This window comes from Eumetopias jubatus, unplaced genomic scaffold (genome assembly GCF_037043125.1).
Source record: "Eumetopias jubatus isolate StellerSeaLion01/CBP00866 unplaced genomic scaffold, mEumJub1_p1.0 scaffold_7, whole genome shotgun sequence".
NCBI lineage: Eukaryota > Metazoa > Chordata > Mammalia > Carnivora > Otariidae > Eumetopias > Eumetopias jubatus.
The window spans coordinates 28606976-28622155 of record NW_028274813.1 but is presented as its reverse complement, the minus strand read 5'-3'; the positions used below and the strand labels follow the sequence as shown (position 1 = coordinate 28622155).

Sequence of the window (15180 nt, the reverse complement as noted above, 5' to 3'; positions counted from 1 at the left end):
TATTGTAAAATTAAGATAAAATTCTATACTTTTCCGTAGTTCTGTATTTTCAGTATTTTAACATGCAGAGTCTATCGTTTTTATAACAGGAAAATAATAAAAGTTACATAAGAAAAGACCAAAAAAGCCATCTCCCTGGAACAGACTGCTTAATAGGCATAGGGTTTTCACTCGGGATGATGAAAATGTTTGAGAACTAGACAGAGTGGTGGCTGCACAAAACTGTGAATGCACTAAACACCACTAACTCATTCACTTTGCCATGGTTCATTTCATGTGATGCAAATTACACCTCAATAAAAAAATAAATAAATGCCCTCATGGAGCCTATCTATATTCTAATGGGGAGGAAGAAAGACCATATTCAAACAATTAAAATATATAGCACACACACCAAAAAACAAGTCAACAGATGAACAAATTATGGTAGATCCATGCAATGGAATACTACTCAGCAATAAAAAGAACTGACCTGGGACATGCAACATGAATGATCCCCTGCTCCAAAACATTACAGTGATTGAAAGCAGCCAGACCCAAAACAGTACTGCATGATTCTATTTACATGAAACTCTAGGAAAACCAAACCTATAGTGATAGAAAACAGATCAGTGACTGCTGAGGAACCCTTCTGGGGGATGGAAATGTTCTGTATCTTGATTGTGGCACTTTTTATACATGTGGATATACATTTATCAAAACCCACAGAACCATACACTTAAAATGCATGTATTGTATCACATAAAAACTATATCACAACAGAGCTGATTTTTAAAAGTACATATTAGGGGCACCCAGGTGGCTCAGTCAGCTAGGCATCTGGCTCAAGGCTTCAGCTCCGGTCATGACCTCAGGGTCATGAGATCAAGTCCCACATCGGGCTCCATGCTCAGCAGGCAGTCTGCTTGAGATTCTCTCTCTCTCCCTCTCTCTCTCTCCCTCCTCCCGCTCCCATGCACGCTGGCACTCTCTCTCTCTCTCAAATAAATAAATCTTTAGATACATAGATAGATAGATAGATAGATAGATAGATAGAAAGATAGATAGATAGATAAAAGTACATGTTATGTCAAATGGTGGTAAGCAGTGTGAAAAAATCAGGAGAGGACTAGAAATACAAGGCCAGGGCAGGGGCTCCTCTTTTAAATATGGTGCTCAAGGAAGGCTGCACTATGAAGCCAAAACCTTTTTAGGTCAATCCTTTTTTTTTTTTTTTAAGATTTTATTTATTTATTTGTGAGAGAGAATGAGAGAGAGAGAGAGAGAGCAGGAGGGGGGGAAGGTCAGAGGGAGAAGCAGACCCCCCGCTGAGCAGGGAGCCCGATGTGGGACTCGATCCCGGGACTCCAGGATCATGATCTGAGCCGAAGACAGTTGATTAACCAACTGAGCCACCCAGGCGCCCTAGGTCAATCCTTTTAAAAACGATGTAGTGAATGCAATTTTCCGTGGTAATGAAAATGGAAGAGAAATGTCGTGAACAACCCAAAACAGAACATAAACCTAAAATCATTTCTATTTCGTTCTAGAAAGGAACTTTTCTCCCCTGGCACTGGCAGACTTAACTTAATTCATGAAGGGGGGAGGGGGAAGTAGAGGGAGGAAGAAGGAAAGGACAGTGGGAGAGAATGATGAGGGAAGGGAAGAAGGAAGGAGAGGCAGGGGAGGGGAAGGGAGAGGGAAGGCAGGGAGAGAGGGAGGAGACAGGGTAAGAACGAACGAAAGAAGACAGAGAAGACAGAAAAAGACAGGCAAGCAGGCTGTCCATCTGTCCATCAGTCATAGTCTAGATCTAACTAACAAAGTTGACTGCGAGAGAGATGAGGGGAAAAAAGCAATAGTGCCTATGCGGTCACCTATAACCTATGACCGCAAACTAAAGCATGGTCACCAGGCAGGACCAGGGAGGGTGTACAAAAAGAATTACGGGATCTTCAAACAGCCTCTACTCACAGACAAGTACAAAAGAGAGCTCAGCTTTCCCGGGAGTGAAGCCTCTGCCATCTCCTCCCCCGACACCCGAGGCTCACTTAACCTCTGAATTTTCATTTTAAAACATTTTCCATAGAGATTACTCACACTAATAAGGCACATAATTGACGTTCAATAAATGTTTATGACTGCTGCTGAGTGATACAGATAAACTGAATTGAGCACTTTGAAAGAAAAGGTTATGAGAGATTATGGAAAACAAGTTTAGCCATTTGGATGACACTCACCAGGCAGAAAGGACTGGGCTAGAAAGCAGAGGAATTTCTAGAATACTCTAGGACTGCTGAATTGCTCAGGATCATGCTGTCTCTTAACTTGAATTTAGGATGTCTGTGACTACGTGCAGGAACCAGGCTGTCAGTTCTTTTCAAGCATTCTAACATCTAGAGTCAAATTCCTGGGAAAGACAGCAATAATTCAGTCTCAAATAGAAGGAAATTGGGAAGCAGAAAATAAATTCCAGAAGCTACCAGAAAGTAGAATCATCCTCCAGTGAGGTCAAGCTGGAGGTCAGGTGCTTTTGCATGGCTGGTATACCTACTTCTCTGCCCAAGAACTCCAGTCACCACCAAGCTGACCACACAAACCAGTCAAAGAGAGTCTCTTAAGTGCTGGCCAAAAGCCACTGGAAAAATGGGAAAATGAACAAAACAGCCTCCCAGGAAACATCCATGCTCTTCTGCCTCCAAAAGTCCCTCTGTATCCCTTCCCATATGTCCTTCCAATTCTTCTTGCCTGGAACTTTCTATATCCTTGTGGGGTTTTTTTGTTTTTGTTTTTTGTAAAGATTTTATTTATTTATCTGAGAGAGAGAGAGAGAGCACAAGTGAGGGGAGGCGCCGAGCAAGAGGGAGAGAGACAAGCAGACTCCCTAAGCGGGGAGCCTGATGGGGGGGCTCGATCCCAGAACCCTGAGATCATAACCTGAGCCAAAGTCAGGAGCTCAATCGACTGAGCCACCCAGGTGCCCCCTATGTCCTTGTTTTCTTTCCCTTCTTCTCCAATACATTTAGCAGTTCTAACCTCAGAAATAGTCTCATGGGAGCTCCTCCCAAAGCACCCATCCCCCCCCCGAAAGTTTAACCAGCTGTCAGAAGCACTTCCGTGCTATGTAATCTCCAGGATAAACTCAAGGATGCGACACGCAGGAGATGCATCCACAGGAAAAACATATAAGGTCAACTTAATAAGAAATCGGCTTGTTCTATTAATCCTGGCTCAAAAAGCTAAATATTTGCCCAATTCCAGAAAAATCAATCACTTCAAGGAAGTAACAGACCAGAAAGAAAGAGAATCACACAAACAGGAGGTAACCTGAAAGAGTTAAAGACAGGTTCCCTAAAAAGCTGACTCACAGTGGTTTTGATGGCTTATATGGGTCAAATTTAAAAAGCCCTGTACTAAAAAAAATAGCCTCCCAAGTTAAATGCCAGGACCCTGTTAGAACTGAATGAGCCCAAGGCTGAGAAAGCTCAGAAGATGCTGAGCAGAAACCGGAAGCACATAATAGGGGCCCTTTCCTCCTTCTGTTTGCCTGAGTCATCCTCAACCCTGCATTTCCCAGTAATTCCACACAATGCCTTCTCCTGACTATTACCAAGCAAAAGGGGCTTTTCCTTGGGTTTCTAGAAGCAAAAAACAGTGATGGGGGAGGGAGCCTCTGCTACTCAGCCGATTATTGCTTATGATTTTGACAGCCCCTAAGCAGATCTATGGTTTTTTTGTTATATTTTCTTATACGGCACCCAAGAACTAATACTGCAGCACATACATCCACGTACTGACCAGAACTTGCCAAAGGCTAACCAGCCACAGCACCAAAACTAGTCCTTACACTGTAATGGTGTGGCCATGTGCAGAGCAAAAATGGGGAAGTTCCACAATTTACATTGATTCCCCTGGCTCATGACCTGTTGGCCAAAATTAAGTCCTCAAGGGTTTCCGCCAGCCTGTCTGTAAGACCAGGCCCCGGTAAGGTACCCTAGACCAGGAAGCAGAGGACGAGGCCAGAGGGGTCACTAGCAGATTAAGTCCAAGACAGAAGGGGAACAAAAATGGGGCAGACCAGCAGAGCCAGTTTGTGGTCAAGGGTTCCCATACAGTATGAAAACATGCTCTGCTGGTTTCCATTCCAGAATCTCACAAGAATAATGTCTCCTTTAACCAATTAAAAAAAAAAAAAAGCCAAGTCTCAGTATTTTGAGCCACACTATTCTGGGACTGTAAACAAGTGAAGCAGCCAAGCAACGTGATGGGTCTTCTTAAAGGCACGGTCTCAGTGAGAGAAAGTCCACCACTGTGCTGAAGAAGGAATGAAGAAGGCTCACTTTGGCCTCCCATTTCGGAGTGGGCCAAGACTGTAGATCTCTGAGTCAAGGAAGGCCTGCCCCAGTGGACGCTTGCTTAGCTTCTCACTGACTGTTCCTAGGTCAACGGGCTTCCTTATCACCTTGCACGTTCAGCGTGAGAGGACTTCCCTTGAGGAGTCTTTGGCATGAGAAGCTCCTAGGCTCTCCTAATGTCCTAGTCAGGGGTCAGTAACCATGAAAGGGAAACAGGTGAAATGTCTCATCAGTTTGCTGCTCTACTTTCTCAGAAAGAAGACAGCCAAAGGAAGTTTGTAGAAAAGGGACAAAGAAGAGAATGGGGTGGTTATGAAAAAAAGAAAAACTTATATGGGGTTTAAAGATATGCATATGAATAAAAAAAAGACAATTGTTCACTTTTTTCTCTGACCGGTAAACATTCAGATAAGACAGGATGTCTGAATCCCTCACAAGACACAACAAATAGGAAAATACTATCGTCTTCCTCCACTAAGAAATCCAATTGTCAGAACTTAGTCTTCTAGGGCGCCTGGGTGGCTCAGTTGGTTAAGCGACTGCCTTCGGCTCAGGTCATGATCCTGGAGTCCCGGGATCGAGTCCCACATCGGGCTCCCTGCTCAGCAGGAAGTCTGCTTCTCCCTCTGACCCTTTCCCCTCTCATGCTCTCTCTCTATCTCATTCTCTCTCTCAAATAAATAAATAAAATCTTTAAAAAAAAAAAAGAACTTAGTCTTCTAACCTTTGAGTTATTTGCTAAGGGTGTTGTCTCTAAGTTCAAGAGCTTATGGATGACTTATCAGTGTGGACTATTTACTTATTATGGACTCTAAATAATGGACCTGCAATCATGGAACACTATCAAAAACTAATGATGTAATGTATGGCGATTAACATAACAATAAAAAATTTAAAAAAAATAATGGACCTGCAAGTCCTCTGGTTTTCCTAGCACAGTTAAACTGAGGCCTATAAAAATCAATGAATACAACACAGAAGAAAGTAACCATTTCACTGGAGAGGTTGCCAAGTATGCCAAAAGAGAATACTGATTTCAGCTACATTACTTCTGGGGAGCAAAGAGAACCAAGAGAGGGAGGAAAAACTGGTGCAGAGCTTAAACTTTTTGTCCCTGGTATGTTTGCCATGTCACCAGAATATAGATCTATCAGACCAAACCTTCATCCGTTATATCAATTTCTCAATCACAGCACAACTGACATTTTGTACCAGATCATTCTTTTTGTGGGGGGCTGCCCTATGTGTTGTAACATATTTACCAACACCCTGGCCTCTACCCATTAGCCAGTAGCACATCCCCCAGTTGTGACAACCAAAGATGTCTCTCAACATTGCCAAATGCCCTCTGGGAGAGCAAAATCACTCCTGGTTGAGAACCACTGTGTTATATAATACCAAATGACATTAACTCTTTATTGTACGAATCAGGTTCTTAAAGACTTTTAGTTTTATCAAATCAATAAGACACAGGGTATTAAGCTGGTGAGATCTGCACAAACGAAATGCCACGGAGTCAAGTCACCACTGAAAGTTCTCTCATTCCTCACCCTCCACTCTGTAACAGCATTCCTGTTTTACACCCAAATTTTGTCCCAAATTCATCAGTCTTTCTTTCTTTTTTTTAAATACTTACCAGTTTATTAAAGATATGATAAAGGATACAAATCAACAGCAAGATGCAGAGCTGTGTAGGGAGAGGTATGGGGAAAGGGTGAGGAGCTTCCATGCCCTCTCCAGGCACACCCCTCCCCACAATGACCATGTGTTCACCAACCCAGAAGCTCTCATCAGTGTCTTTCCATCTCCCCAATGTCAACGGTGACACCAAATCGAAGCCACCTCTCACCTTATCTTCTACAATGGCCTCCTAAGTGGTCTCCCTGCTTTTCTTCTTGCCCCACCCCTACCAGTCACCTCAATCTAGTCTTTACACTGAAGCCATTTCTTGAAAACTTCTATCAGACCATGTGACTTACCACCATAAAGCAGTCTGGTGCTTCCCATTACACTTAAAAGCCAAGGTTTTTTCTATGGCTTGCAAGGCCCCACATGCTCTGGAACCCATTTACCTCTGTGCTTCTGCCCTTACCACTCTCTGTCCGCTCTCTCCAACCCTACTGGCATTCCTCCTATACCCCAAACATCCCATCCACCTTCTACTTGTTCCCACTGCCCTCTGCCTGAAGGTCTATTTCTCCAGGTGGTAGTACCCATCAGGTCTTTGCTTAAAAGTCATCTCTACAATAAAACCTTCCCTGATCATCCTGCACAAGCAGCTTCCAAGTCATTCTTGCTTAATACTACACCTGACCCCTTTTTATGCGTTTTATACATGTAAACTCCGCTTTCCCTGCTTGAATGGTAAGTCTATGATGCCACGGACCAAGTCTTATTAGCCATGTACCCCTGGAACCTAGAGAGTGCCTGGCACACAGTATATGCTCAATAACTGTGATCAATTAATGAATGCTTTTGGCTAATAACACCAAAGGTGTCCATTTAAGAGCCACAAATGAATTCTTGCTTCTGAGACCAAAAGCCAGTCTCTCCTCAAATTTAGCACTAGAGTACACACTCAAATAACAAGGTAACGATAAAACTCACACTTCTAAAAGGAACTTTTTTGTTTCTAAAAGGCACTTTCAGGTTTCCCAAAAGAAACTGAATAACACTTAAACCATAAGCAACAAATCTTAGGGGACACTAGGCCAAAGAATTTGAGAAAACCCCACATATGTTACAGCCTACGAGCTTCTAAAATAATTCCTATGGACAAAACTGAAAATGGTCAAAACCCACAAATGCCTAGAAACATAAAAAGAAAAATGAAGATGGGGCCTAACTCATAGAATCTTTACTATTGTGAGTAAACAGTTCAAAAACCCTGTCTTGCATTTTATAGAGCTGTGCTTTCTTTGCTCCTCACAGCAGCCCTGAGGAATTGATGAGCTGATGGTACTGGCCATATAAAGCTTAATCAGAAAGCTTAACAGACTTGGTCAGAGGCAACTGGAGTGTCATAGTTACAGCAAGGATTTTAGAGCCTGATGCTTCTGTTCAAACCCTCTGCCACTTACTGTAACTTGATCCTGTCAAGTTACTTCATCTCTGTGTTTCAATGTCCTCACCTATAAAACACAATGCTATAAATGAAATGTTTGTGTTCCCCCAAAATTCATGTTGAAATCTAACCCCTAATGTGACCGTATTAAGAGGTGGGGTCTTTGGGAGGTGATGAGGTCATGAAGTGAGGTCTTCATTAATAAGATTAGTGCCCTTATAAAAGAGATTCTGGAACTCCCTTCCACCATCTGACGACACAGAGAGAAGAGAAGATGGCTGTCTGTGAATTAGGAAGTCAGTCATCGCCAGACACCGAATCTGCTAGCACCTTGATCTTGGACTTCCCAGCCTCCAGAACTGCAAGAAATAAACTTCTGTTGTTTATATGCTACTGAATGGTATCTAATTTAATGGCATATGGTATTCTATCATACACAGCAGCCCAAACTGACTACAACTTACTTCATGAGGTGTGGTAGGCTGAAACTGCACCCCCTACTCACCACGATCTAATCTCCGAGAGCTCTGAATAGCTCGTTTTATGTGGCAAAAGGAACTTTACAGATGTGACTGCATTAAACACCTTGAAAGCAGGAGACAGTGCTAGATTATCCAAGTGGGTCCAACTTAATCAAAGTGTCCTTGTAAAAGGGAGGCAAGAGGGCCAAGAAGGACATATGACAATAGAAGCAGAGAGACAGAAAGAGGGATTGGAGGATGTTACATTGCTATCTTTGAAGCTAGATGATGGGGCCACAAGCCAAAGAATGTAGGTGGCCTCCTGAAGCTAGAAAAGCAAAGAAATACTCCCCTGGAGTCCCACAAGAAACACAGCCACACAGACCCATTTTCGGACTTCTGACCTCCAAATTGTAAGAAAATTAATTTGTGTTGTTTTAAGCCGCTAAATGTGTGGGAATTGGCTACCACAGCAATAAGAATAACCATAGAACCATAGAACCATAGAACCAAGAATAAGCAATAAGAATAAGAATAACAAGTGCTAAGAACAGTTCCTAACAGTTCCTAACAACCAAAGTAAGAGCTTTTAAATTTTAGCTATTGTCAAGATCAGAACCCAGGGGACTCACTGAAGTACTTCAGAGGCTAAGAAAATGAGGTTCAGAAATTTGGTAGTATCTATAAATTTAAAATGCACATATTAGAGGTGCCTGGGTGGCTCAGTCGGTTAAGCATCTGCCTTCAGCTCAGGTCATGATCTCCAGGTCCTGGGATCAAGCCCCACATGGTCGGGCTCCCTGCTCAGTGGGGAGTCTGCTTCTCCCTCTCCTTCTGCACATGGGTGCTCTCTCTCTATAATAAATAAAATTTTAAAAAAATAAAATATATAAAATAAAATGCACATATCATTTGACAAAGAGATTCCACTTCTAAATAGATTCACAGGATATTCAACATATCCTTGTTTTTAACTACTCAAGTCTCCACTAACAGGCTCAAATTACAGAAAACCCATTCAACAAAATAGTAGACAGCCTTTAAATATGAGGTAGACCTCAATGTACTGATAAGATGTACTGCTATAGCAATAAGATGTATCCTTTAGTGAAAAAAAGCTCAGGGACAGAACAGTAAGCATATTAGATTTCATTTTTGTTTAAAAATAAAAAGGATACTTACATATGTTAATAAGTACATGTCAAACTCTAAAAGGGCATGTAGTTCATTGCTCATGGTGATTGTTCTAAAGGAGACTAAGGGGATGAAGTAGGAGGGAAACTCTTGCGATCATATGCCCTTTTATGTTATTTTAGGTTTTAACTAGGTATGTGCATGATACCCATTTTTTTTAAAAACCAAAGTTGAAATGAGACATCACTGACCTATCAACAGGTATTTATGCGCTGACAATGTGCCTACCTACCATTGTACATGACACAGGGCCTAAGACCCAGTCCTGCTCTCCAGGAGTTCACATGCTGGCTGAATTTATAATCTAGATTCGTATTAGACAATCATCTAATTGTTTTGGACATTCACATTAGAAAACAGAACCAGACATCCTCTCAAAGTATTTTTCCACTGTGACTCTGGGAGAACAAATCACCACCTAAAAAGAATAAATTCTATGTCTAATCCATTAGCCCCAACCAGGGCTGCTTAAGCTTAAGAAATTGTTACTTCTTGGGAAGTGGTCAGTGTTTAAGAAGGAAAGCAAAGCAGGAGGAATCTTTACAAACAACCCAATTACATACATTATTATACACTGCAAGAAAAAAGAACAAATATAATCTCTGGGTAGCTGGATTTGTCTTCTTCATTACATTTGCATATATTTTTCCTAATTCTCTACTAAGGAACATGTATCAATGGCACAAAAAGAAAAAAATACACACCCTCCTCCCCTCAAAAAATACTTTTTGGTGCCAACACAACATCCATGAGGATTACTGGTTCATTCCAAATCTTCCTCTTGCTTTACGAAAGTGACACCAATCCAAAGTATGGCTTTCCATAGGCTGAATTGGTGGCAAAACCAAAAAGAATCATCGAAGTCCAAGTGTTCCATTTATAAAATATTTAGTCCACAGTCACCCAATTAGAGCATAACCCTAATGAAGACATTATTGCTAACAAGGGAGGCAGACTGGGATCTGGGTCACTCTTCCATAACTCCATTAGTCCCTCTCAGCCAATAAAGAAGTCTGTGTTAGCAAAGTATTTAGCTGACAATGGAATCATGATGTAATGCATTTCTATAACCTTACCAAGGAGGAAAAAGACAGAGCTGAAAAATTCTTAGTGGGCAACTGGAGAGTTGTCAAACAGCAACTTACAAAGGTTCTCCCCCAACCTGGAGACTTGAGGAGTCATCACTGCTGAAAAGTACCCAGTCAATTTAGACAAATACCCCATGACACTGACAGAAACAAGGAGCTGGTACTGGACACTCTGTGCCAGGCCCTGTGACAAGGGCCCTTCCATTTCCATTCCTTACTCTCTCTCAGAATCTTCTCAATTACTACTGGGAAGTACAAGTGAGGCTGAGGCACAAAGCTCAAATCACTCTCCACGATTACACAGTTGAGTGGAGAAGCAAGCAGAGAATTCAAGCAGTCTTCACTCAAAAGTCTGGACATTATACTACTTTCACTGGAAAGTATAAACGTTATACCACCCCTTCCATAGTCACCCCCAACTGTCACACGCCACGATCTCCCCGGCTTGCTTCCATCACACCCTACCCTTGCCCCAACTCGGAATGCAATCAAATATTCTCCAGTCCTTCTGTAATGGCAGGTGCCCTCACTGGCTTTTCCCATCAGCCCATACAGGAAAAGAAGAGGCCAACTGGCAGAATACTCTCCTTATCAAAAGCCACTTTTTAAAGACCACCCCCCCTCTCTAAATTGAGCTAGCAGCTTTATGACTTGCTGCCTGGCACTCCGAGAGGACCCACGGTGTCTCCTACCCTGCACATGCACCCCTCATCAGTCCCGTTTATTAACTTGCCAAGCACTCTCACTCAGAAAGCTGATCTGAGTCGGGTCTCCCTCACAATAACCCCAGTAACACGGTAACAACAACAGCTACCATGTTCTGAGCATTTGTTATGCAACAGGCTTTACACACATGGTATCATTTCATCCTCACAACCACCCGAAGAAGTAAGCACTGTCTCCAATTTATAGATGACAAAACTAAGGCTCAGAGAGAGAAAGTAATTCAACCCGAGGTCACACAACCAGTAAGTGCCGAAATCTGACTCCACCCAACTTAAGCTTTCAGGGGTCTCGCCCTTTAACGATCAAAATGCAAGCTCTTCTTGGACTTTTCCTTTTGAGAGCTACCTTCCAACAACAGATCTGCTGCACGACCACAGGACTCGCACTTCACCCACAGGCTCACCTGAATTTCTTCATTTTCATCTACTAGGAGGAAACTCACGACCTTCTCGGTCATCTTCTTCCTCCTGGTCTCCTCATCCAGCTCTTCTTCCTCCAGGAGCCCCTGGACCCTAGTGACATGGTACACAGTAACGGGGTGTCTCCTTTTGTTACCCCCGGAATGAGTCCTCTTCTGGCACTCCAAGCACAAGTTGATTTTACAGGTCTGGCACCTCACAGCCGCCCTCTGCCTAATACCCGGCGAATGCCCATTGGTGCCCTTGCAGGGGTCACAGTAAGGGACGTGGCCAGGTTTGAGCCTTATCCGCTCATGGTTTCTCAGGCGCTCTTGCCGATGGAGCTCCTCCTCGCAGCGGAGACACTGCAGACTGCAGCACTCATCACACTCAAAGACCGCTTCGTCAGTCCCGCTGCAGGCGTAACTTTCCTGGCACATCAGCCCCGGATTCAGGCCCTTCTCTGCTGGGGAAGTCTGAGCACTCATACTCAGATTGGCAAGGAAATCACCCACCATAGACCAGTCCCTGGGCTTTCCCCAGCAGTGAAGACAAAGGCTTTTTGAGTCTGAGGACTGCAGAGAACTTTCAATGGATTCCTGAACACCTTAAAAAAAACAAAAACAAAAACAAACCTTTGGTGTCCTATCAGAATTCTTCACACACTCACAAATGTCGGAATTTTTAATTTTCTGCCTCCAAGATTCTTGTGTCAGCAGCAACGTTGATTTGGTTTGATGGTTTTATCCTCCATAAAGTGCAAGCAAAGTTGTGGTCAAAGTTACTTAAAGGGTCTCTTAGGGCTATCTGAGAGAGATCCGATAGGTTCACTGAGGTGGGCTCATCAGTTGGGCCTCAGCCACAAGGGTTTGGTAGTGAAAGACAGTGGTCAGGAGCTCTGCAATATAATCCAACCTCAAGTCAATATTTCAGGGAATACCTACAATAGAGGAAGGAAAAGTATTTCACTAATCCAAAAACAGAAGTCACCTTAAAAAAAAAAAAAAAAAGATTGTGGTTAAGTAAGAGGCCAGAACTCCTGAGAGAAATCTCATTCTTGCTATAAAACTTACACAGGCTACTTCTGATCCCAGAAATTTCTTCTCAAAATCATGGGCAAGCCTCCTCCCTTTGAAACCAGCCACTATCTCTAGGCCCAAGGCATTTCAGAGACTTTGTCTCTTCATTTTAGACTGAAATTCTCTATTCATCCAGTTATTAAATTCAGAATCAAAATCATTAAGCAAACAGTGCTTGGAGGGACAACCCTCTGCACTCCCCTAACCTGCAGCACACACTCGAGAGGTGAATAAAGAGGCCTGTAAAAATCTAAAGGAATGGTAATAATGTAGACTTTAGCTCCATCAAAGCCTTTGACAGATCTAGTTAGGTTGTTTCAACTCTAGACAAATGTCTATGAAGGACCTTAAGCCTGGAAACAAAAGTCACCATGTCATGTTTAAAAACAATTATTGTACTTCCTTTTGTCCCTTCTCTGATTGCAAAAAAAGGGAGCAACAGGAGCTTCTCTTAGCCTCCTCTAAGGCCCACTGCAAAGCCAGGCCTGCAGTGAGTTATAACAAATAATTTTTCTCTCTGTCACTGAAAAACTAACTTAAAAATAACTTAAAAAAGAAAAAAGGGAAAAAAGATAACTGGAGCAGGAAAGAGGCTTTTGTCACTTCTACAATTATATTCTTAACCCCTCTTAGCCTTGACCTCCATTCTAATACCCCAACGAAATGTAAAGTCCTCCCTCTAGTAATCAATCTATCAATCTTATTTTTAGACAAACGAGGAAGGCAAGGGAGTGACTAGGAGACCTTATTTACACCCTAACCTCATCCATGCCCAACCAGCTCCCACAACGGAAACAAAACTCGAAATTTGCCACAATTCAGAAAAATATAAAATCAACCTTCAAAAGAACACCTTACCGCCCGACCGGCCAAGCAAACAATCTGCCCACTCGGGCCCCCACCTCGACACCTCTCTCCAGCCGGGGATTCCTCACCCTACCTTTCTCCCGGGCAACACCACCACAACCCGAGGGGCACGAGCAGAGTCTAAACAAAGAAGGTCCCCCAAAATCCGCCCCCACGCTAGCAGAGGCTAGAGCCGAATCCATTGTTTATACCACCCCACCCCCACCCCAGCCGCACCCGCTCCCCCCCCACCGGGGGCAGCCGGAGCTCCAGGACTATATAGCTCGCCCAGCGCTGGGCCGTGCCCTTCCCTCCCCGCCCGCGGCGGCCCGGGGATCCCACCACGGAGCAGCTCGGCCGCGGTGAGGCGGTGTCGGGGAACCGCAGGGCGCCTGCGGGGGCGGGGGCTGTTTCTCAGGACACCGGTGGATCCATCCTCATCTCCATCTCCGCCCCCCCTCCTCCTTCTCTGCCTCCCGGGTTTCCTCCTCTCCTGTTGTCAGTTGGGATCAGCTGATCGAGTGAACTTCTCCCAGCTCAGACTACCAGGAAGGCGTGAGCAGTGCAGTCGAGGGAGAGAGGAGAGGGAGGAGGTGGAGTCCTACGCCGGCGAGGGCGGAGAAGGGCGCGCACAGCTTCCTGGGAAATGTAGTTCCTCGGACGTGCGTCCTTACTCACATCCCGGAAATCAAGGCTCTGAATGACTACAACTCCCAGGATCAAAAAGCCTGCTCTTGTGAGGAGGCGGTGAAGATTGGCCGTCGAGCGTTTCGGGACTTGGAGTTTTTGCATTGACTGCGGTGTTCGACGATTTCAGCGCGTTGGTTTGGGTAGTGGCCTGAGAGGGAATGGCGTTAAATTAGACGGCTGATGTAATGTGTAGTATGGTTGAGGCAAATAATTCGATTTCACGAACCCATATTGCACACGATTCCTTCAGAAATGTGTAGAAACAGGCGATCTCCTCTTCCCTGATTTCACCTTACCCAAGTTAGGAAAAGACCAGAAACAAATGATAAGAGAATTTACTCTTCTTGGAGTTTTGTTTTCCCTTTATGGGTGTTCAAGCTGAATTTTTTTTCCCTTACCTTTTACTTTTCGACCTCCTCCTACATAGTTTTAGAACTTCTGCATTTTATCCTAAGTTAGACGGGGTTCATTTTCAGACAAGCTTGCGGGCTACGGTGCAGGCTAATGGTTAACACTGTTATCTGGCTTTTCTTAAAAAGCCATATATTTGTTTAGTGCTTTCACTTTTCGGGGGTTTTCTGTTTATTTCTTGGAACGACACTGAAAGAAAGCCTGATGTAATAAAAAGAGCCCTGGTCTGAGATGCGGGAGACTGAGTGCTTGTTCTAGAAAGCTCCTGGGTAAATCACTCAAGCCCTCCATGAAATAAAGGAATTGTACTTTATCAATTCTGAAGTCTCTGCCAATTCTAACGTTCTATGATTCTATCTTGATAATTGTTAACCCAGTAGAGAAAACTAAGGTTAAGGGACTTGCCAAGTCACACAGGAAATTATTGACAAAGCTGGGACAAGACTCCATCTCCCGACTTAGTCACATACTCTTTTATGTTTCAAAGGACATAATTAGACCAATAGTAAAACCAAATCTATGTAATAATGTGTGAGCCACATATAAGGGTTATATTGCTGAAAATTATGTTTTCAAGACTGGGCAGATAGCCAACAGTTGGGCTAACTGCACAAATGACTGAGAATTTTTTTTCCCATGCTTATCACAAACCAGGATATTAAAAACTAAGCTGTCTATAGCACCTTAAAACTCCAAAGTTTCAAACAGGAAAAGGAAAAGAGATTTTCTTTTCTTTTCTTTTTTTTTAAAGATTTTATTTATTTATTTGAGAGAGAGAGAGAGTGCTCCCACAGCCGGGAAGAGAGGCGGTGGGAAAGGGAGAGGGAGAAGTAGACCCCCGCTAGCGTGGGGCTCCATCCCAGAACCCTGGGATCGTGACCTGAGCTAA

At 43.5% G+C, this 15180-nt stretch overlaps 1 protein-coding gene across 2 annotated transcripts in view; it reads right to left on the bottom strand.

Moving 5' to 3' along the window:
* ZFYVE1 (zinc finger FYVE-type containing 1) overlaps positions 1 to 13757 on the bottom strand; it is a 56503-nt gene extending 42746 nt beyond the window's left edge. Inside the window, exons 1-2 of one of the 2 annotated variants that reach the window (XM_028088908.2) lie at positions 13533 to 13757; positions 11271 to 12205 (exon numbers count right to left, since the gene is read on the bottom strand). In XM_028088908.2, the coding sequence (XP_027944709.1) occupies positions 11271 to 11783 (513 nt within the window). In that variant the 5' untranslated portion in view covers positions 11784 to 12205; positions 13533 to 13757. The remainder of the gene's footprint in view (positions 1 to 11270; positions 12206 to 13532) is intronic. The other variant, XM_028088990.2, reaches the window with a different exon arrangement.
* Positions 13758 to 15180: the final 1423 nt, after the last annotated feature.